This window comes from Rhinatrema bivittatum, chromosome 3 (genome assembly GCF_901001135.1).
Source record: "Rhinatrema bivittatum chromosome 3, aRhiBiv1.1, whole genome shotgun sequence".
Lineage (NCBI taxonomy): Eukaryota > Metazoa > Chordata > Amphibia > Gymnophiona > Rhinatrematidae > Rhinatrema > Rhinatrema bivittatum.
Genome location: NC_042617.1, coordinates 520,431,004 through 520,453,496, shown reverse-complemented (window position 1 = coordinate 520,453,496; position 22,493 = coordinate 520,431,004). Strand labels below are relative to the sequence as shown.

At 41.1% G+C, this 22,493-nt stretch overlaps 1 protein-coding gene across 2 annotated transcripts in view; it reads left to right on the top strand.

Annotated features, from left to right (window-relative positions):
- Nucleotides 1-22,493, top strand: part of SLC35F6 (solute carrier family 35 member F6) — an 82,461-nt gene that overhangs the window by 47,220 nt on the left and 12,748 nt on the right. For both annotated transcript variants that reach the window (XM_029596239.1, XM_029596240.1), the window contains exon 4: nt 18,017-18,229. In XM_029596239.1, the coding sequence (XP_029452099.1) occupies nt 18,017-18,229 (213 nt within the window). The remainder of the gene's footprint in view (nt 1-18,016; nt 18,230-22,493) is intronic.

Here is a 22,493-nt window from a genome sequence, read left to right as displayed (position 1 = left end):
TGGACAATCTGTCTTAAAGAACTTGTTTCCAGTATAATTCCAACTCCTTCTACAACCAACCTACTGTGATCTTCAGCTGACTCATATTCAACAACAATACATCACTGTTGCTTCACTACGAAATGACTTAGCCTCTAGCTTGCTAATCACCCATATGTGAGGACTAGCATCCTGCTTGTCCTGGGATAAAGCAAAATTGCTTACCTTGTAATAGGTGTTATCCCAGGACAGCAGGATGTAGTCCTCACAGAACCCACCCGCCACCCCGCGGAGTTGGGTCTCGTTCCTTTTATTTTATTTTTTGCTAAAGCTTATTGCTACATACGAGACTGAAGAGAGACACCTGTGGCAGAGAATATCATGGCATGCTGGGCATGCTCAGTGGCCTCACAGGGCCAGTCAAAAGTTTCTAGAAACTTTGACAGAGAGATTTCCTGCGCTAGGGCTCTGGTGACGTCACCCATATGTGAGGTCTACATCCTGCTGTCCTGGGATAACACCTATTACAAGGTAAGCAATTTTGCTTTCTCAACCCTTTCCTGGAGGCACACCTAACAAGTCAGGTTTTCAAGATTACCATAATATGCATGAGAGAGAGTTACATACCCTGGGTCTCCAATGTATGTGATTATATCTCATGCACAACTCTATTTACCTGGGTTTGCCCGCATCAACATTTAGAGCTTTACAACTGCTTTAAAAAGCTGCATCCCAATTGATCCATGGCCGTAGCATGAAAGAATATTTATCTCTGGTTCTTGCTGACCCCCTCTAGCATCTCTACTCCTTTAGCAGCCTTAATTAACTAAAGACTCAACAATACTTAAATGCGGACAACAGTCCAGTAGTGAGATGGGGCCTTCCAATCTTTTTGAGCCGATCATCTACCAGGTGGTGAGAGGTTGTATTAGCTTAGTTTGGTTTATTATAAGTTTTGATTCATTGCCTTTCTTATACACAAATCAAAGTGATGCACAATATAAATTTAAAATAAAATAAGTTTTAATACAAAATAAGCATACAAATTATTAAAATCATAAAATTAAAAAAAAAATTAAAACTAATTATAGTAAAAACTGGTAAAACATAAAAATGGAAAATTTGTAATCAGAGTAAATACTGAATAAGGCTGACATCCTGAAAATCAGTTGTTTAAAGGCTTAAAAGAAGAGCCAAGTTTGTTTTTCCTAAATTTAGAAAAGTCATTTTCCAATTGCAGGGAAAGTTAGAGCGCATTCCATAAAATAGGGGCCAAACAAGAAAATTTTAATTTCTTTCCTCTGTTCCAGATGGATCTCCCTTGGGCATGGTATTCTAAGCAGTTCCTCTTGGAAAGAGCGTAGGGAACGTCCTGATTAAATTTGCCAAGTAAGAGGGGAGGTACCACAGTGGAAGGCCTAAAAGGTTAAACAACCAATTTTGAATTGTACATGACTGGAAATAGGGAGCCAATGAAGGTTATATTTCTCTTTTTCCCCGAAGATAAGTTTAGTTGCAATGTTTTGAACAATCTGGAATCTAAGAATTAGGCCTGATGAGATACCTTGGTATAAAATGGTGCAATAATCTGACTTAATACTAAAAAAATGAACAAGATCTTTAAATCGAGTAAATCAGACAGGTCTAAGGTGCTGGATGAATCGTAGGAAATAAGACCATTGAATTAGACTGGAAATCTGAGGGGGAAATAAGTGAGTGTAGGTTCTATCATGACACCTAAACTAGTAACAGAATCTTTGATTTGAATGGTACAGCCAGCCAACAAAGGGGATGAAAGTTTTTTATAACCCATATTTCTGATAAACCACATGGCCTCAGACTTATCAGACATAACCTTTTATTTATGAGAATAAAACCAATTGGCAAATTTGGTCAAATGCTTGTTGAAGTCAATAAGGGAGGTCAGTGTCAGTGTCCAATAAGGGAGGTCAGTGGCCAAAATCTGAATGTCATTAGCATAAAAAAGCACCAAAGTCAATGTTTGGATTAGTGTGGCCACAAGTAATAAATACAGGTTGAAAAGCACTGGGGACAAAATAGATCCCTGAGGAACCCCCCACATCTTCTCACATGTTAAAGGATGTATTTGGAATCATTTAAAGTTCCAATCAACCTGAAAAGTTCTGTTGATAAGGAAGGACTTGAAGCAATGAATGGAGGATCCCTAAATGCCAATATCCATTAGGCACTTGACAATTGATTGATCGTGTTGAAGGCGGCGCTTATTTCTAAGAAGACCACATGCACCGCTTTCCCTCTATCAAGAGTGAGTTATGTCGGCAGTCAAGGCAGTTTCAGTACTATATCCTTTCTTAAAGCCAGATTGCTTAGGATGGAGTACCAAAGTTTTATCCAGAGAATCAGAGAGTTGTATAGCAATTACTTTCTCAATAACTTTAGAAAGAGAAGGCAAGTTAGAGATCAGTCTGTAGTTTGTAGGAATGTGAAGGTCTAAATGATGCTTCAAGTGCAGGATGGATGATAGCTGCTTTTAATTCAGTTGGTAAAAGACCCTAAGAGAAGCTGACTTTGGTAATAGTAGTTAGAAATGGTTAAAAAATGCAGAGCAGGGCTCTTAAGTAATTTAAGGGGTAACAGATCAAGAGAAGAGGATGGATTAATTTGTTTCAGTACCAAAGACAAACTAGCAGGAGACATCCTATTTGAAAGCTAAAATTTGCTAACTGAGACAGTAGTAGAAGGAGATGCTGGTACTTCAGACATGTCGAAAGTGACTGAAAACCGTGCTTCAGTGTTCCTAACTATCTTCAGAAGTAAGGGCAAGGCCACCTGCTGTAATAGTGACGTAAATCAAGTTGGATGAAGGTAAGGTTCCAGAGGCTTGAGTCACAGGATTGAATAGACACCCAGGTCTCTTCTCAGCTTACTTAGTCTTCTTTAGTAAGATCTTTAATGGTCTTAATTTCTTGCAAGTAGTATTTAAGGCTGTTTTTTGTAAAACCAATTTATTTTCAGAGGATTTGTTTCTACGCCGTATCCTCTCGTAATGTCTTATCTGTCATTTAAGAGTTCAAAGCCCAGAATGATACTGGACAAAATCAGAAAAGGTTGTTTGGGTATGAAAGAATAAGGGAGCAACTTTGTAAAAGGCTCCCTTTAATCCTTTGTTCCACTCTGTCACTTGAACTTCCAGTGACAAGTTATCAAAATTGATAGGCAAGCTGTATGTTGTGCTAGATCAGTAATGTCAAGGCGAGGTAAAGACCATATCTATATGACCATCTTTGTGTGTAGGGGAATGTATCCATTGAGTTAATACAAGATCAGACATGGCTGAAAGGAATTTAGATTTGGCTTGCTTATTTTATTTTTATTTATTTAAAAGAATTTATATACCGCAAATTAAACAGGATCTGTCTGGCTAAGCGGTTTACAAGTATATAAACATACATAATAAGATACACAAATTAAAACAAGTATACTATATCAAATAAAAAACATTACATCCAATCTGCAGCAAATAAAAACATTACATCCAAAACGTTAAAACTAGTTAAAACTACATTTGGCTTGCTTAGAAGGTTCATCGAAGTGTAAATTAAAATCTCCCAGTAGAATTAAATGGGAACTCCTGACAGCACCTTTGTTAATTCCAATAAGGCATAAAGAGAAGATTTACTAACAGGAGGATCACTATAAATTAACAGTAAATTAAATCTGAGATGGTGATTCAGTTGAAGGAAAAAACCTTCTATAGGAGACTTAGCATGGGGGTAACTTGTAAGGCATGGCAGATGTCGCCCCCTGATGCTACCTGTATGGGGCGGCTGATGCCTCCATAAGCTTGCTGGGCAGACTGGATCAACTGGTTGTTTTCTGCCAACATTTCTAGATAGTTAACTTGAGTTCTTTAATCCTGAGAGAAATATAACAGATCAAAGCCATTCCACCACCCTTTCTTATTACTACTACCACTGCCTCTACTACTTAACATTTCTCTAGCATTACACAACATACACAGCACTGTACAAACATACAAAAAAACAGTCCCTGCTCAATAGAGCTTACAATCTAATGACACACAAAGGACAAGAGAGATTTGTGAAAGAAGGTATAGTTGGGAGGGCAGGCTTGGGTAAGAAAGGGAATGTTCCCTGGTCTTAGCCAGGATTAAATTATAAACACTGTGTACGGAGATGGTGAATGGAAATTAGTTCTGGGATTAGAGTAAATCGAGTAACAATCAAAAGGGTGTTGAGTAAAGCACAATTGAGTGATTTAGAGGAAACATTATTAGGTATAAAGAAACAAGGAGGCAAGGGATTTTATTTATATTCTACCTTTTGGCACTTCAAAGCAGATTACATTTAGGTACTGTAGGTATTTTCCTATTCCCAGAGGGTTTACAATCTAAGTTTGTACCTGAGGCAATGGGGTGTTAAATGACTTGCCTAAAGTCACAAGGTATGGCAGTGGGATTTGAACCCTAGCTTGCAGCCCACTACTTTAACCATTAGGCTGCTACTCCACTCCAACTGCATCTCTTTTTGAGATGCATTGACCACAACTGCACCACAGCTCCCCAGGAAGCAGTTCACTGCTCGTGAGAGTTGTGCATCTGTAAGGAATTAGGTATCGAGCGGTCACTGTTTAAGGGGTGATGTCCTTCCCATGCAAGTGGAAATAAAGGACATAGGCATAATTTTACACAGTGGAAATATGAAATAAAGATAAGTAAAAATAAGCCTGATGGAGGAGAAAGATATGTGTGAGGAAAATCAGTTAATGGAGACACTGGGGTAGATTTTAATACCCCTGAGCGCGTAAATCCAGGAGGATTTACGCGCGCAGGGCACTAGCATGCCGGCGCGCCTATTTTGCATAGGCCGCCGGCACGCGCAAAGCCCTGGGGCTTCGTAAAAGGGGCAGGAGGGGGCGTGTCCGGGGGCGTGGTGACTGTTCGGGGCGGGCCGGGAGGGCGGCCTGTGCCGGGGATGCCGGAGCGGCGCGCGCAAGTTACGCCTGCTTCAAGCAGGCGTAACTTGCCCAACAAAGGTGGGGGGGGGATTTAGGTGGGGGTGGGGTAGATAGGGGCAGGGAAGGTGGGGGGACCCGGAAGGAAAGTTCCCTCAGAGGCCGCTCCAATTTCGGAGCGTCCTCGGAGGGAACGGAGGCAGGCTGCGTGGCTCGGCGCACGCAGGCTGCCGATTTTGCGCAGCCTTGCGCGCACCGACCCCGGATTTTATAAGATACGCTCGGCTACGCGCGTATCTTATAAAATCTGGTGTACTTTTGTTCGCGCGCCCGTATGTTTTGAAGATCTACCTCACACAGAGCAGCGCCCACAGAAGTATGCTCCATTATCATGCTTCTTTGTGCACATGGCACTTCTGGCATCAGCGCAGTGATTTTAATGGGCAAATCTCTAGCATCACCAGGTGACTAGAGCCAAAGTGGCTATTGACAGCTATGGAAAGCTTGGCGCAAGGAACTGTAGGTTAACACAACTGAAATAAAGGCAAGCCAGTTAAACAACAAAACACAGTTGTGCAAACAGCTCTTCAGGTAGGCATACAGAATCGTGGATATGTATGTTCGATGCAAAGAGTACTCTTGGTTCACTGAAAAAAAGTCCTTATCTTGAGGCCAGGGTAGCTACCCCTGTACTAATTTGGAGAAATAAGATCACTTGGAAGGGGGGCATCGCCCTGATGTAGCAAGAAGTGATCATGTAGCTATGATCTGCTCTCCAGGCAACACAGTATCCTCTCATAGTGAGAATGGATTTCCAAGGCCTTGTGCTCAGGAGGGATGGGTTAGGATGGCTATTGTAGTTGCGAATTGATCATTAGGAATGTAGATAGCTAGGTGGTGGACACGAAGATTGCTTAGTAATTGCTTGCCTGATATGAAGGTAGCGGACCTCACATGTTGCCTAGACAGGATTTTAGACAGAGCTTAGGAGGTGCTGGTTGTCTTGATACATGTGGGCAACAAAAACAACCCAAAAAAAATTGAGGGAGGTTCTGAAAGCCAAATTTCAGCTTTTAGGTAGAAAGCTGAAATCCAAAATCTCCAGAATAGCATTTTCAGAGATCCTTCCCATTCCATGCACAGGACCCAGAGCTAGGTAGACCTCTGGAGTCTCAATGTATGGATGAGACGATTGTGCAGGGAAGAGAGCTTTGGATTTGTTAGTTACTAGGCAACATTTTTGGGAAGGGAGAGCCTGTTATGAAAGGATGAACTCAGCCAGGGTGGAACCAGGCTGCTGACACTAATGTTTTAAAAAGGAAATAGAGCAGCTTTTAAATTAGAATGTGGGGGGGGGGGGGGAAGCAGACAGTCTCCCAGCAGTGCATGGTTCAGGGGAAGGTATCTTCCAGGATACTAACAAATAGGAAAGTTTAGAGCATCCTGATAGAGAGGTTCCAATAAAGGCAAGGCAAAAGTAGCCCAGGTGATCTTAAGGATCAAATTAAGATTCCCACCCTCCCCTACCTCCCCATCCCCCCTCCTTCCCCTCTTCTATTATTCCTCGTTTGCTATTGCTCCTTTTTTGGTTCATTTTGTACTCTGAATTTTGACTCTGTTATTAATGTTATATTGTTACATTGTTATATTGTTTTATTGTATTTTCCGCCTGAGTTCTTTGTAAACCGGTATGATGTGTTTCACGAATGTCGGTAAATAAAAGTTAATAAATAAATAAATAATCCCAGTCAGCTGCTAAGAAGGTTGTAAATACAAACAAAAACCAAATCTTGAAATGTCTGTATGCAAATGCCAGAAGTCTAAAAATAAATAGGAGAATTGGAATGTATAGCAGACATTAATTAGCATTTCAGAGACCTTGTGTCATACCAGGGAACAAATTATTTCACAATGATAGGGTGGATCATATTGGTGGAGTGGTGACAAAGTCAAACAAGATAAAGATCTTTCAAAAAACTAAATGCCATGTGGAATCTTTATAGATAGAAATTTCATGTGTGTTGAGGAAGAGTGAGGCTTGTGGGGTCGTCTTGGCCAGAATTATCCCAATATTGACTGGGTAAATGTCACATCAGGACATGCTAAAGTTGTTGTGTTTTTTTAATGAATTAAATGACTACTTCGTGGAGCAGCTTGTCTAGGAACCAATACGAGGGGGGGGGGGGGGGGGCTATTCTAGACCTAATCTTTAGTGGCACACAGGATTTGGTGCAAGAGGCTATGGGTAATAGTACCATTTAGCAATGGTGATCAGAACAAGATCAAATTTGACTTAACTGGAGGCAGGACATGAAGGAAAACTACTGCTCTAGCATTTAACTTTCAAAAGGGAGACTACAATAAAATGAGGAGGTGTAGCTCCAAAGGTTAAGAATTTGCATCGGGCATGGACATTGTTTAAAAATACTATCTTGGAATTCCAGACCAGATGAATTCCACGCATTAAAAAAGGTGGAAGGAAAGTCAGACAACTGCTGGCTTGGTTAAAAGGTGAGAGGCCATTCTAGCTAAAAGAACTTCTTTCAAATAATGGAAAGAGGATGCAAATGAAAATATGAAAAAGCATGAGCACTGGCAAGTTAGATACAAAACATTGATAAATCCAGCAAAAAGACAATTTAAAAAGAAGCTTACTATAGAGGCAAAAACTTATAATACAAACTTTTTCAAATACATCCAAAGCTGGAAGCCTGTGAGGGAGTCAGTTGGACCATTTAGATGAGGGATAAAAGGAATACTTAGGGAAGACAAGGCCATAGCAGAAAGACTTAATGAATTCTTTGTTTCTATGTTTACTGAGGAGGAAGTTGGGGGAAGTACCCAAAATGGTATTTAATGCTGAAGATTTGGAGGAACTGAAACAAATCATGGTGAACCTGGAAGATGTAACAGGGCAAATTAAAGAGTAGCAAATCACTTGGACCAGATGGTTTATACCCCAAAGGTGTAAAAACTTAAAAAAAAAATATTTAAATTGTAGACTTGTTGCTAGTAACTTCTAACCTATCATTAAAATCATATCTGTTGTACCTAAAGATTAGAGGGTGGCTAATGTAATACCAATCTTTTAAAAAGAGCTCCATTGTAATCCGGGAAGTTATAGACTGGAGAGTCTAATATCAATTCCAGAAAAAATTGGAGAAACTATTCTAAAAAATAAAATTACGAAGCATATAGATAAACATGGTTTAATGGAACATAGCCAACATGGATTTACCCAAAAGAAGTCTTGCATCACCAGGGGTTAATAAACATGTGGCTAATGGTGAAACAGCATGAACCGACAAAAGCTTGCCGTAGCCTGTATTTCTGTGAACAGTGAGACCTCATATATTGTGGCGGGCTAGCCGTATGAATGCCCTCGAACGCCACTATCAGAGTTGTGCGGTGATAATTTTTCGAATGCGCAGTCAGGAAGTTCAAATCATCGGTCTCTCTGTTAAGGTTTGCACATTAAGGTAATGACAGCTTGTGTCAGTTTACTACAATATAAAGGCAGTGAAAAACACTTATCGTAGCAGGAGTATGCAGTAAGGATATACCCTGTTTCCCCGAAAATAAGACATCCCCCGAAAATAAGACCTAGTAGAGGTTTTGCTGAATTGCTAAATATAAGACCTCCCCCAAAAGTAAGACCTAGCAAAGTTTTTATTTGGGAGCATGCCTGTCACACAGAACACCAGAGCATGCAGCTGTGATTTTTTTACCCTGCAGGATTCACAGTTAGTTGTCATCACAAACCAGCATAACCAGACAACTATTCAGAATATAATAAATGTTCATTTTTTTGTTCAACAATATATGTGAATTCTTCTTCATGGAAAAATAAGACATCCCCTGAAAATAAGGCCTAGTGCATCTTTGGTAGCAAAAATTAATATAAGACACTGTCTTATTTTCGGGGAAATACGGTAGTACGCTGGCGATGGCCCGACACGGCTCGTGTTTCTGTCAAAAGCTTCCTCAGGGGCCGCACTATGCCAATACTGAAAAATAACAGGAACAGGTTAATCAATTCCTTGAAAAACAACATTTTAAATCCAGATCACAAACTGCTTAATACCTACGATTCCCAAACACTGCCACTTGGCTCTGCTACTAGGCTGCAGCTTTTCTCGGGCAGCAGGATCCGCCATTTTGCGCAATGGTTATGTACCTACTGCAGTAGGCGGAAACAATTAGTTGTGACGTCAAAGTGATTAACTTGAAACGGATGGAATGACTAGAAGAGCGATGTCCATTCAACAGAATCATTAAGGCCATTGGGGGATGCAGATGCTAAAGTGAAAATCCACCATTGTTCACGTGTATTCAGAGTTTGATTAACATCACCTCCACGAGTGTTGGGTACAATTTGTTCTAGGATGGTCCATCGAAGTTGATCGAACGTGTGTCCCGGTAAGGTACAATGAGTCACAATGGGCGCCTCCATGTTTAAGTGTTCAGACGACTCCGATGTTCAAAAAGCCGAGTTTTGATTTTTCTGCTAGTTCTGCCAACATAAACAATTGGCAGGGGCACTGTATAAGATATACCACAAATGTGGAGTTACAGGTTGTCACTGATCGTTTGTAGAATATATGACCCGTTCTGGGGTGTTGCCAAAACGATCCCTCCATTGTGATGGAGCACATATCGCAGTTGCCACAGGCGGTGTGGTTTCCTTGCAGACTGCCAGTATTGTGTGGAGTGACAGCCGCGTGCACTACAAAATCTCTCAGATTTTTACTTCGTTGGTAGGCAAACATCGGAGGTTCAGTGAATATCTGGTGTAACTGGAGGACATGCCAGTGTCTTTTGATGCTCTGCATAATTAAATACGATTTATCTGTGTGTGTAAGCACACAGATATCTGTAGTCACCGGCGCCTGAATTTTGTATTCCAATAAGGCTGTCCGTGGGGAGTACCATGCTCTCTTAAACGCTTTGTGGACTGCACTGTATGGATATCCCCTAGAAAAAAATCTCTCGGCTAGTTTGCCAGCTTGAATTTTAAAATCGCCGTCTGATGAACATAGGCGTCTGAGCCTAAAGAATTGGCTCACAGGAAGGCCTTGTTTAAATGCTCTGGGGTGAAAACTGTGATATCTGAGGAGATTGTTTCTTTCTGTCTGCTTGCGGTGAATGGATGTGTGAAGTTGCTGATTTTGAATGGAAATAGCAATGTCTAGAAAAGCTATGTGTGTGCTACTGTATTGTGTGGTGAATTATAAATCCTTGTCAATTGTGTTAACCCAAAGAAAAAATGCTTGTAGTGAGACAACATCTTGTTTCCAAAAAATGAGGAGATCATCAATGTAACGGATCCACGTAGAGACCGCTTCAAACCATCTTGACCTGTAAATATGAAGTCTTTCTAATCTATCCATAACCAGGTTGGCAATAGACGGGGCTGCTGATGACCCCATTGCTATACCATGGATTTGCAAGTAAAATTGAGCATTGAAAGAAAAATAATTTCTCTGAATGACTAATTTGGCTACTTCAAAAATAAACCAAAAAGGAATCCTAGAACCTTCCATGTTGGTCTTAAGTGTTTCTTCGATGGTCAGTAGAGCTGTGGCATGGGACACAGTGTATAAAGAAACAACGTCCATTGTTATCAAAATTGTTGGATCCTTTAATGTTGTGTGATTTTCCAAAATTTTGAGCACTGCCGTGGTGTCTTTAATATAAGACCTCATTTTTTGAACATGAGGTTTCAAGAATTTGTCAAGAAAAAAAAGAAATTCTTGACATTCTTGAAACCTCCATCACAATGGAGGGATCGTTTTGGCAACACCCCAGAACGGGTCATATATTCTACAAACGATCAGTGACAACCTGTAACTCCACATTTGTGGTATATCTTATACAGTGCCCCTGCCAATTTGTTTATGTTGGCAGAACTAGCAGAAAAATCAAAACTCGGCTTTTTGAACATCGGAGTCGTCTGAACACTTTAAACATGGAGGCGCCCATTGTGACTCATTGTACCTTATCGGGACACACGTTCGATCAACTTCGATGGACCATCCTAGAACAAATTGTACCCAACACTCGTGGAGGTGATGTTAATCAAACTCTGAATACACGTGAACAATGGTGGATTTTCACTTTAGCATCTGCATCCCCCAATGGCCTTAATGATTCTGTTGAATGGACATCGCTCTTCTAGTCATTCCATCCGTTTCAAGTTAATCACTTTGACGTCACAACTAATTGTTTCCGCCTACTGCAGTAGGTACATAACCATTGCGCAAAATGGCGGATCCTGCTGCCCGAGAAAAGCTGTAGCCTAGTAGCAGAGCCAAGTGGCAGTGTTTGGGAATCGTAGGTATTAAGCAGTTTGTGATCTGGATTTAAAATGTTGTTTTTCAAGGAATTGATTAACCTGTTCCTGTTATTTTTCAGTATTGGCATAGTGCAGCCCCTGAGGAAGCTTTTGACAGAAACACGAGCCGTGTCGGGCCATCGCCAGCGTACTATATCCTTACTGCATACTCCTGCTACGATAAGTGTTTTTCACTGCCTTTATATTGTAGTAAACTGACACAAGCTGTCATTACCTTATTGTGCAAACCTTAACAGAGAGACCGATGATTTGAACTTCCTGACGGTGCATTCAAAAAATTATCACCGCACAACTCTGATAGTGGTGTTCGAGGGCATTCATACGGCTAGCCCGCCACAATATGAGGTCTCACTGTTCACAGAAATACAGGCTACGGCAAGCTTTTGTCGGTTCATGCTGATGGTATTTAGAAATTTGGGATTATAAGATTCCATCACTCAGTTGTACAGATTTGATTTAAAACGTGTAATGGTGAAACAGTGCATATAGTTTATCTGAATTTTCAGAAGGTGTTTGACAAAGTCCTTTATGATAGACTCCTCAGAAAATTTAAAAGTTATGGGATAGGAGGCAATGTCCAATAGTGGACTGTGAACAATCCACAATAGGACAGTCAGGACTAAATGATCAATTTTCTTAATAGAGGAAGGTCTATAGTGGAGTGCCCCAAGAATCTGTACTGGGATTGGTACTTTTTAACATATTTATAAATGATTTGAAAAAGGGAATAATGAGTGAGATGATCAAATTTGTAGACACACAATTATTTCAAGTTGTTAAATCACAAGCTGATTATGAGAAATTGCAGGAGGAACTTGCAAGACTGGGAGATCGGGCTTTCAAATAGCAGATGAAATTTACTGTGGATAAGTGCAAAGTGATGCATCTATGGGAAAATTATCCAAACTGTAATTACTTAATAGGTTCCAAATTAGGAATTGCCACCCAGGAAAAGGATCTAGATGTCATTGTGGGCAACACATTGAAATCCTCTTCTCAGTGTGTTTCGTTGGTGAAAAAAGCAAGCAATGTTAGGAATTAGGAAAGGATTGGAAAATAAAATACAGAGCAATTATGATATTGTCTATCACTCTTAGTGCGACTCTTCCTAGATTAATGTGAGTAATTCTGGTCGCTGCATCTCAAAGATATAATGAAATTTTAGAAAAGGTGAAGAGAAGAGTGACGAAAATGGTAAAGGGGATGGAATGGTTTCTTTGAGAAAAAGCTAAAGAGATTAGAGTGCTTCAGCTTGGAGAAGAAATGGCTGAAGGGAGATAGGTAGAAGTCAATAAAATTATGAGTGGAGTAGAATGGGTAAATGCAAATCTGTTCTCCATGGACAAGCCAGACAAATAGCCACACAGGTGGGGGTGATGTCATTTGGTGCCAATGTAGGCAAAACGCTCACAACTCTTGACTAACCAGTCCTTTGAGCGTGCACGAAAGTTCCTGCACTGCCATCCCCATGCAAGTCCTGTCAGTTTTTTTTCTATCTGCGGTAGCGTTCAGAAGTTAGAAAAGATCTCTCTCTCACAATGCTATCTAGATGATTTTTTTTTATTTGCTCTTATTTTCTTGTATTTTTGCGTTCTTTTGCCTCTTTGAGCCTACAAAAGTTAGTTTCTTCATTCACAGAATGGCAGTAAAGGCTCTGGGACAAATTAATAAAACATAGGTAGTCTAAAAACAGTCATCAAATAAAGTCCCCAATGAACTGAGCTGCATATATAAGAGAACAAATGTGGTGCTGGCCCCTTGACTCACTAATAGTTGTTGGGTCACTGATATTCAGGAGATCAGGGTTTGAATACTGGGCCCAGATTTTGCTTTCTAGGTCAGCCAGGCTAAAGATGATGTAGCCGTAGCATTCAAAGCCTCTTAAGGGAGGGAATCCTGGATATCGCTGTTTGGAAATACCCAGTGGTCGGATACAGGATCCATGTTAGCTGAGTTCCTCAGGGAGTTGCAGTTTATAGCCCCCGGTCTTGTACTGTTGCTGTGATAGCTGCAATTGAAGGCTCATTGGACCCTAGCCAAATTCAGGTATGATCTCATCTTGAGACCTCCTTTTTCAGTTTTCATTGTATTCATCCCCAGAATTTACCAGTGTAAAGGACAAACATAATAACTTGGAGAAATTGATGGTTCACTTTTTACCCTGATTTTTCCCATTTTTATTCTTGTAATAAACACTGAAATTCCTGGGAAAATGAAAACTGAAAATGATGGTCCCTACTCGATCTGCATCCTTTTCTTGAATTGTTAAATTCATCTTCTGATTTCTATACCCAGTGGTATCATAGTAGCAAAATATTTATTTTATTTATAAAATGCATAGCCAGCCAATCCACAAATCTCAGCAAGTTACAATAAATATATGCAGTACTTTTAAAAAGCCTAAATGTTACATCTCAATATTGTATTGAGTTAAACACAGGATAAAAACATACATGCAAGATAGATGTGGTTGAGAATAAGAACATAAGAAATTGCCATACTGGGTCAGACCAAGCATCCTGTTTCCAACAGTGGCCAATCCAGGCTACAAGTACCTGGCAAGTACACAAAAAATAAGAGTATCCCACGCTACTGATGTTAGTAATTGCAGTGGCTATTTTCTAAGTCAACTTGATTAATAGCAGGTAATGGACGTCTCCTCCAAGAACGTATCCAAACCTTTTTTAAACCCAGCTACACTAACTGCACTAACCACATCCCCTGGCAACAAATTCCAGAGTTTAATTGTGCGTTGAGTTAAAAAGAATTTTCTCCAATTTAATTTTAAATGTGCTACATGCTAACTTCATAGAGTGCCCCCTAGTCCTTCTATTATAAGAACATGCCATATTATCCAAAAGAGTAAATAACAGATTCACATTTACCCATCTAGACCTCTATCATATCCCCCCTCAGCCGTCTCTTCTCCAAGCTGAACAGCCCTAACCTCTTCAGCCTTTCCTCATAGGGTTGCTGTTCCAATCCCTTTATCATTTTGGTCACCCTTCTCTGTACCTTCTCCATCGCAACCATATCTTGAGATGTGGCGACCAGAATTGTACACAGTATTCAAGGTGCGGTCTCACCATGGAGTGATACAGAGGCATTATGACATTTTCCGTTTTATTCACCATTCCCTTTCTAATAATTCCCAACATTGTTTGCTTTTTTGACTGCCGCAGCACACTGAGCCGACGATTTCAATGTGTTATCCACTATGATGCCTAGATCTTTTTCCTGGGTGGTAGCTCCTAATATGGAACCCAACAATGTGTAATTATAGCATGGGTTATTTTTCCCTATATGTATTACCTTGCACTTATCCACATTAAATTTCATCTGCCATTTTGATGCCCAATTTTCCAGTCTCATAAGGTCCTCCTGCAATTTAGCACAATCTGCTTGTGATTTAACCACTCTGAATAATTTTGTATCATCTGCAAATTTGATTACCTCACTCATCGTATTTCTTTCCAGATCATTTATAAATATATTGAAAAGCATGGGTTCCAGTACAGATCCCTGAGGCACTCCACTGCCCACCCCCCTCCACTGAGAAAATTGACCAGTTAATCCTACTCTCTGTTTCCTGTCTTTTAACCAGTTTGTAATCCACAAAATGACCTCGCCTCCTATCCCATGACTTTTACTTTTCTTAGAAGCCTCTCATGAGGAACTTTGTCAAATGCCTTCTTATATCACAGTGGCCAAGCATAGAAGGCACCAAAAGAGTAAATTAGACTGCAAATGCAGAAAGAAACAGATGATGATGGCAACCCCCCAGAAAACTGGCCCTTCCAGTCCGTCCCATTATTACATCCCAATTGCTAGGCACAGAGTGTGACTGATTGCAAGATGTGGCCGCCTTCTCCAGGACAGTCTTGCCTTTTTTGGCCAGCTCTTTGGTACTCCAACATCCATGGAGGCTTGTGGCCTTTGCACATTCTTTTAAATAAAGAGTTAAAAACAAAAAATATGCAAGCCATGCCTTCCCTGTCACCAGCACTAAAGCAGCAGCATAAGTTGGAATATATTGGAAGATTTTTCATGGTTTGGTGTTCTGTGTTCCTGGTTTATAACTTTGCATGCCTTTGCTAATCAGAACTTGTTATAAGAACGTGTTATATAAATAGACTTTTTTTCTGATTGTAAAAATGATTAATTCCCTTGCAGTCCTTCAATTTCACAAGGAGTAACTTTTTAAAAAAAATGTGAGGCCTGCAACAAATTTTCAAAAGGGAGTTTCCCATTTGAAATTTCTGGAGCTGATGGCACTGAAGTTATTTTGCTGCCCATGGCCTTTACAAATGCAAAGTCCTGTGCCATGAAGCAAGTGCAGAGATTTCAAAATGAAATGTCCATGTGTTCTCGCCAGTCCCGCACCTATACAGCACAGGCACTTTCACCCACAGAGGGGGAGGGCAATTTTCAGTCTCTAGTTCTGCTCAGGTAACTTCTTTTGAAAATTGCTCTCCTCCCCCCACCCCTCCCCAGGACTCTGAAATTGGAAATATCCATTGCAGCTCGGTGAGCATCAATGAAACATACTATTGGAAGCATTGATTTTATTAATTGAATTTTTTGAATCTGTATGGTTAAACAAAAATATTAATTATATATGCAACCTCCTTTTATTAAGGATTTTGTTTTTGGTTTTTATGTACTCTATCCCCCATGTTCACTCACTGTTTTGTATCCCCACCCCACCAGCCTCAGATACCACGCCTGGGTTATACATATCCCTAACAAGACCTCTTCAAGACTTTACTCTGTGTGCCACCCCTGTGGTCAGCAGGAGTTGCTACAATATTCACCTCCATGGGATCAATCAAGCTCCTTACCTGCTGGCTCCATTAAACAAGAGGTCCTAACTCGATCTATAAGAACCAGCGTAGCTGTCTTCGGGGGGGGGGGGGGGTTTGTGTAAACATTTTCTCAAAACTATTTTTCTATGCAAATGTTTAGGGGCTTTTTTTGTTTTGTTTTTATTCTTTGATAACAGTTTTGAAAATGTCTGCATACTGCATAAAGAATGAGTCTATTTTGTCTGCTGACTCTGGTAATATTATTCAAAGGGGCAGCTGCTTTTATGTTAAGTCCCTCTCCAACCCACCAGATTGCACAGATGAACTGTTTTTTGTCGTATATAGGACTGCAAAAGACACCACCATACAGTGCAGCATAGATGTACCATAAAGTCTTGTAAAAACACAGTTGCCCTATTAGGTATCTCTCCTTGTTAAAAGCCCAACAGGTTTGTATAGTCTTACATCCAGTGAATGTCTGAGACATGTACAGTTCATTGGAAGCAAAAGGAAAATGCTGCTTCTAGGGTAGATGCTTCTGTAACAGAATTTTGAGTATTTTCATTGGTGAAAACATCTGTCACTGTGACATTTTCATTCCTTGATATCTGGATATGAGGAACAGTGATAAAACAGTTGAACTATGTAATAGCTGTATCTGAGAGAGACACAGCTGTTGGGGTACAGTCATTCATTCAGAAAATGTATCCATGTTACTAGAATATATACGTTCATTTATTGGTGAACAAGAGGAACTGTATAGTTTCATGCCTTTCATGTTTCCACAAAACAATGTTCCACCGCTGATATTCAGCTTCTCCAAGGCCCCTGGTTGTTGGTTTTATTTAAAAAAAAAAAAAATCCAGCTATATTAATAGCTATTTATCATTCAGAATTCTTTATTTTGGATGTATCCTGAGAGAGAAACATTTGTTTACTCTAGCATCTCCAATATATTTTAGTGAGGTGCATTATGGGGGTCAATTTTTGCTCAAATTTTGGATTTGAGGGTAAATGGTAGGAATTGAGTGTTGTTGAATAGCAACTGTTATAAAATCAGATATTTGACACAGCTCAAAAAACATATTCAGAGAAACGATTCAGTGCAAAGTACATAAAGCTTTTCTTAAACCCTGCTTAACCACTAACTAAGGTCATGTTGAATTTCACACCTGCAAAGATGAAGAAAAACTTGATGATGGAAGTGACCAGGGAATGAAATATATAAAAGTGAACACAGATGTGAAATCATAGTATTTCAAAAAAGTATGAAATCTGTAGCCAATCAAATCCAAGCTGGTAGCATGGAATGAAAGGAAAGTACAAAAACTTTGAAGGTGGGTGTGTGTGTGTGTGTTTGTGTACACAAACCTAAACTGCAGAAGGAAACTCGCAAGTCGCTCCAGAGTAACACTGCAAACATACAGTAAACAACCAAAATCTGCTACTTCACACATGAATACGGCATGGATAGCATATCAACAGAAAAGGCATGTGAATATATAACAGCTCAGCCAGCCTTGCATGTATGAATTTGATCTGGCAGCTATATAATCACATGAGCATTCCCAATAGACAGGATACAATTTTGTACAGGTAGCCAAATGCATGTGGCTGTTGCAAAGTTGATAAAACATCAGAATATACTCCCTACCCTGCTGGATAAGATGCACCAGTGCTGCCTATTCCTTGCCCCTCCCCACCCTCCAACCCGCAGCTCCCTGAAACAGAAAAAGGGTCTTGGCCTCCATCCGCATCAATATGAAAACGAAAACTAGAAAAATATATGTGAGGCAACTCCCATGTAATATAGATAGCTACACCTGAAAGCATTTTAGTCTGTAATGAAAGACTTCTCAGCCTGGCTAAGACCCTTCAGTATGATGATTCCATTTTATAATTCTGTCTCCTTTCTCTGCAGCTCTGAACATGACCAGTGCTTCCAGTTTCCAAATGTTGCGTGGAGCAGTCATTATCTTCACGGGGCTACTTTCTGTGGCCTTCCTAGGGCGAAAGCTGCAGTGGAATCAGTGGATTGGTATTTTTGTCACTATCGCTGGCCTGGTGGTTGTGGGCTTGGCAGATTTGTTAAGTGGCTCTGATGGAAAGCAGCTGCTCAGCAAAGTTATTACAGGTATGTACTAAATGCAGCAACAAGACTTAAAACCAGAGCTGCCTTGGAGACTATAAGCTCTGATGTAGACTTTTGGTAATTTTAGCTCTGTAAGGGAAGATGGCAGTCTGCATACAAAATCTCATAGTGCAATCACAGCCTTTCAGTCACACTGCCACTATGCAATGTTCTGTACAAGTACCTGCAGTAAGAGACTTGTTTACATTAACACGCATTCATTCTGATTTGTTTGAACACATATCGATGCTGACACTTAACCATTCTGTTTCTCATATCACCAATGAAAATCTGGAGCAATAGGATCTACCTTCAGTCTTAGAATTTTAGACGTTTTGAATGATGGGGGAGAAAACCTCCAAGTCTTTCTCTCTGTTTATTTAATTTTATGCTGTACCTTATGTATGCTAATTGTAGTTAAAAGGAGAGAAAGTAGTATAATTCTATAGCACTGTTAATGGAAACTGCATGATAATTCACATAAATACAATGCTTCTGCCTAAAGCATTTTAAGTTTGATTATAGGAAAGTTAAGTGATTTGCACACAATCAAAAGGTGAGTAGTGGACTGGGGATTTGAACTCAAGTTTTCCAGGTTTGCAGCTGTCCAGGAGGAGATGTAGACATGCACTGGAACAGGTGTAGGCAACTCAGGTCCTCGAGTGCTGCAAGCCATTTGGGATTTCAGGATATCTACACTAAATATGTATGAGATGCATTTGCATGCGCTACCTTCACTGCATGCAAATGTATATTCATTGTGGATATCCTAAAAACCTGACCGGAGATGTCTACCCTTGCACTTGACTAATGATAGCAAGAGACAGAGGTAATGGATTTAAGATGCTTCATAGTGTATTGGAATAAATAGAGGGAGCTTGATGCCACAGACTTTCTAGCACTGGCCAAACTGAGGAGCAGAAGCTGAGCTCAGATCAAACCTAGATAACTCACTTGATGGCATACAGCACTGCTGCTTAAGCCCTCAGGCTTTTGTATGTGTTTAAAAAAAAAAACTTGGAGGAAGACAAGACATACCTTTTTCAGTTATTTGTCTTCCTTTTTAAACACCTAACTTTGGCCTAGATTCATTAAGCCACAAAATGTTATGGGAGGGGTCCCCCTATCGCGAGGAGGTGTTGCAACAATAGTGGTGCCCCTCCCCCCCCCCCCCCCCCCCCCCCCAAAAAAAAATTCACAGTTCTATGGTGCGATTCTTTTCTCGTGGCCAAATACCTCAAGGTAAAAGAATGCGCTTAGTGGCCTTTCAGCACAGTAGCAGCCCCTACCTCAAGGGACTGCTGGCCCAAAAAATAAACTTGCAGGAAAATGGGGAGGTTGAGTGGGTGTCAGGGCTGACCCCTGGCTCAACAAGGGGCTGCCACTTGAGTCGGCCCTGACTCCCTGAAAGTTTAAAAAAAAAAAAAAGTTTAAAATGCAGCTGTGCAGTGACAATCCTGTTCACGGCACATAGTCGTAGGAATAAGCAGCCCTCTGCCACTTCATCCCCCCACATAGATGCAGGAATAAACAGCCCCCTGGCTGCCTCCCCCCCCCCCCCCCCAATAGTAGTCAAAATAAGTAGCACCCCTGGTCCTCCTCCCCCCCACCCCCAATATAAGAAAAATAGAAAGGCAGTACCTCACCCCCCTCCTAAGAGGTTTAAAAAAAAAATAGGGTCCTAAGCCCCAGCCTCCCCTTCCCATACCTACCCCTCACATCTGGAACTGCATTGGGGCCAGGGTGCACCCTCATGTCCAGCCTGATTGGTGTCATTTCCTGGACCTCGCCCTAGTCACATGGCTGGGGAAAGGTCAGGTCGGCGCCATTTTGGGAAATGACACCGACCCTACTGGGTGCAAGCGTGCGCCTTAGCCCCGACTTGGGAGCTGCTACTGTAAATTAAGGTTCCGGGGGAGGGGAGCGCCTCACAAAGGGGCAGATTTTTAATCCTGCGTGCATGGGTACATTTGTGCACGCTACCCGGCGCGCACAAATGTACTCCCGATTTTATAACATGCATGTGCTACCGCGCACGTTATAATATCCAGGGTCGGCGCGCACAAGGGGGTGCACACTTGTGCACCTTGTGCGCGCCGAGCCCTAGGGGAACCCCAATGGCTTCCCCCGTTCCCTCCAAGGCCGTTCCAAAATCGGAGCGGCCTTGGAGGGAACTTTTTCTTTCACATCCACCCCCCCCCTTCCTTATTTTATTTCTTATGCCTGCGTCTTGCAGGCATATCATGTGCGTGCCGGCGCGCCATCCCCCATTTCTGCCCCCTTTTCAAAGTCCCGGGACATACGTGCGTCCCGGGGCTTGCATGCGCAGCAAACCTATGCAAAATAGGCTCTGCGCGCAGGGGTAGGTTTTCAAGGAGTTACGCGCGTAACCCTTTGAAAATCTACCCCTATTTTTACTTCTATTTGGGAGAAGGAGGGCTACGTATTTTGACTACTTTAGGGGGAAGGGAGAGGGCCAGGTGGGCTGCTTATTCTACATCTGTATAAGGGGAAAGGGAGCTGCTTATTCCTATGACTGGGGAGGAATGAATTGTCTCCACATAGCTATATTTTAACTTTGGGCTGCCTCGAGTGGTGGCCCCTTGTTGAGCCGGGGGTAAGCCCTGACTTCTACTTAAACTCCCCTCTTTACTGCACTATTTTTTTTTTCCAGTCAGAACTTGAAATGTGAGGCGGGAGACTCGGGACCTGCATTAGGGTTCTGGGGCTCCTGCTTCACATTTACCGCCCTTGCAATAGGTGTAGTTTATTTTATTGCAGCTGACCACCTTCTCAGATGGCTGCGATAAAATGTTTGCATCAGATTGACTGTTAATGACCACTTTTACATGCATTTGCATAATTCATGCATGCAAATCACACGCAAAGAAGATCATTGTAATAGTACAGGGAATCTGAGCAGGGAGATGCAAAATAATATATATATTGTGTGATATATGCTGTTTAACATGCATTAGAGTACTACTGTGGCTTGATGAATCTCCTAGTGTGTTGAGCAGTTTGGCCACACTGTAAAGGCATTTCTCCATGGACAAGCAGAAATGAATTCAACCGCACAAGTGGGTGACATCGCTGGATAGCACTGATGCGGAATGTGCTCTGAGCTCAAAAAGTCCTAGAAGTCTTTCTGAGCATGTGCAGATATTTCTGTGTAGCTGCCACAGTGCAAGTCTCCTCAGTTTTTCTTCTGCTGAAGCAAAAGATTGCTGCTATCTCTCGCCACTATTTGCTGAATTTTTTGGGTAATTTTTCTGTTTTTTTCTTCATTCTTTTATTTTTCTTTCTACCAGTCTTTTTTGTTGTTTTTGATTCTCCCCCTCCTTTAAAACAAAATTTGGATTAGACTTTTTTGTTCCTCATGTCCATTAATCCTTCGTTATGTCAGGGAAGAAGCCCTTTAAGTGTTCTAAATGCAAGCATAAAATGTCCAGTCCGGATTCCCATAATATCTGCTTCTGCTGCCTGAGCAGCACTGTAGCCTGTGTATGAATGTCTCCTTATACTGGTGTTTTTTAACTGAAATTCCATTTCTTCTCCCTATCTTGGTGGTGGGGGGGGGGGGGGGGGGGGAGTTTAGAGAGACCAGAGTGAAAAAAAAAAAAAGAGAAGGTCTGTTGTCTCCTCTATGTTGAAGTCATGCCTCTGAAGGTTCTGAGCATAAGAGAGAAAATAAATCCTCTGTTGGTGCCAAGGACTTGGAAGCATCCCCGTAAGAGTCCCTGTGCCAAGACTCCTTCACCATCATTCTACAGCACCAATGTCTAACACGTCATTAGATGCCCCATTGCCAAAGATTCCAGCCCAAATGCTTTTCAGCACTGAACCAATCATGACTCAACATGGAGATTTTGTATCTAAATGTACTATCAAGAAAAGTACTCCTCCCATTTTAGTACCAGAGTCTGACACCTCTTTAGTGGTATTTCTTCCTTTCCTCCAGCCATTTATACAAAAGCTTTGGTTGGCGTTTGTTCATAATTTTATAAAGAATACTCCATCCACTCTTCCACCTTCTTTGCTCATAGAGCCCATTTTGGAAAAGTTGTCTGTCCAATTAGAATCCCCATCTTCGAGTCTTCCTTTTTCAGAAGGATCAACAGAAGCATCATGATAGTTGTTTTCCTCCATGGACCCTCTGATTCTGCTTTCCAACACTGAGAAAGATTTTCTTTTTTTTGTCTTTTGATTCTTTCGCCTTCAACTCATTTGAATCGACAGGATTGCCTTAGATAATTCACAACAACCA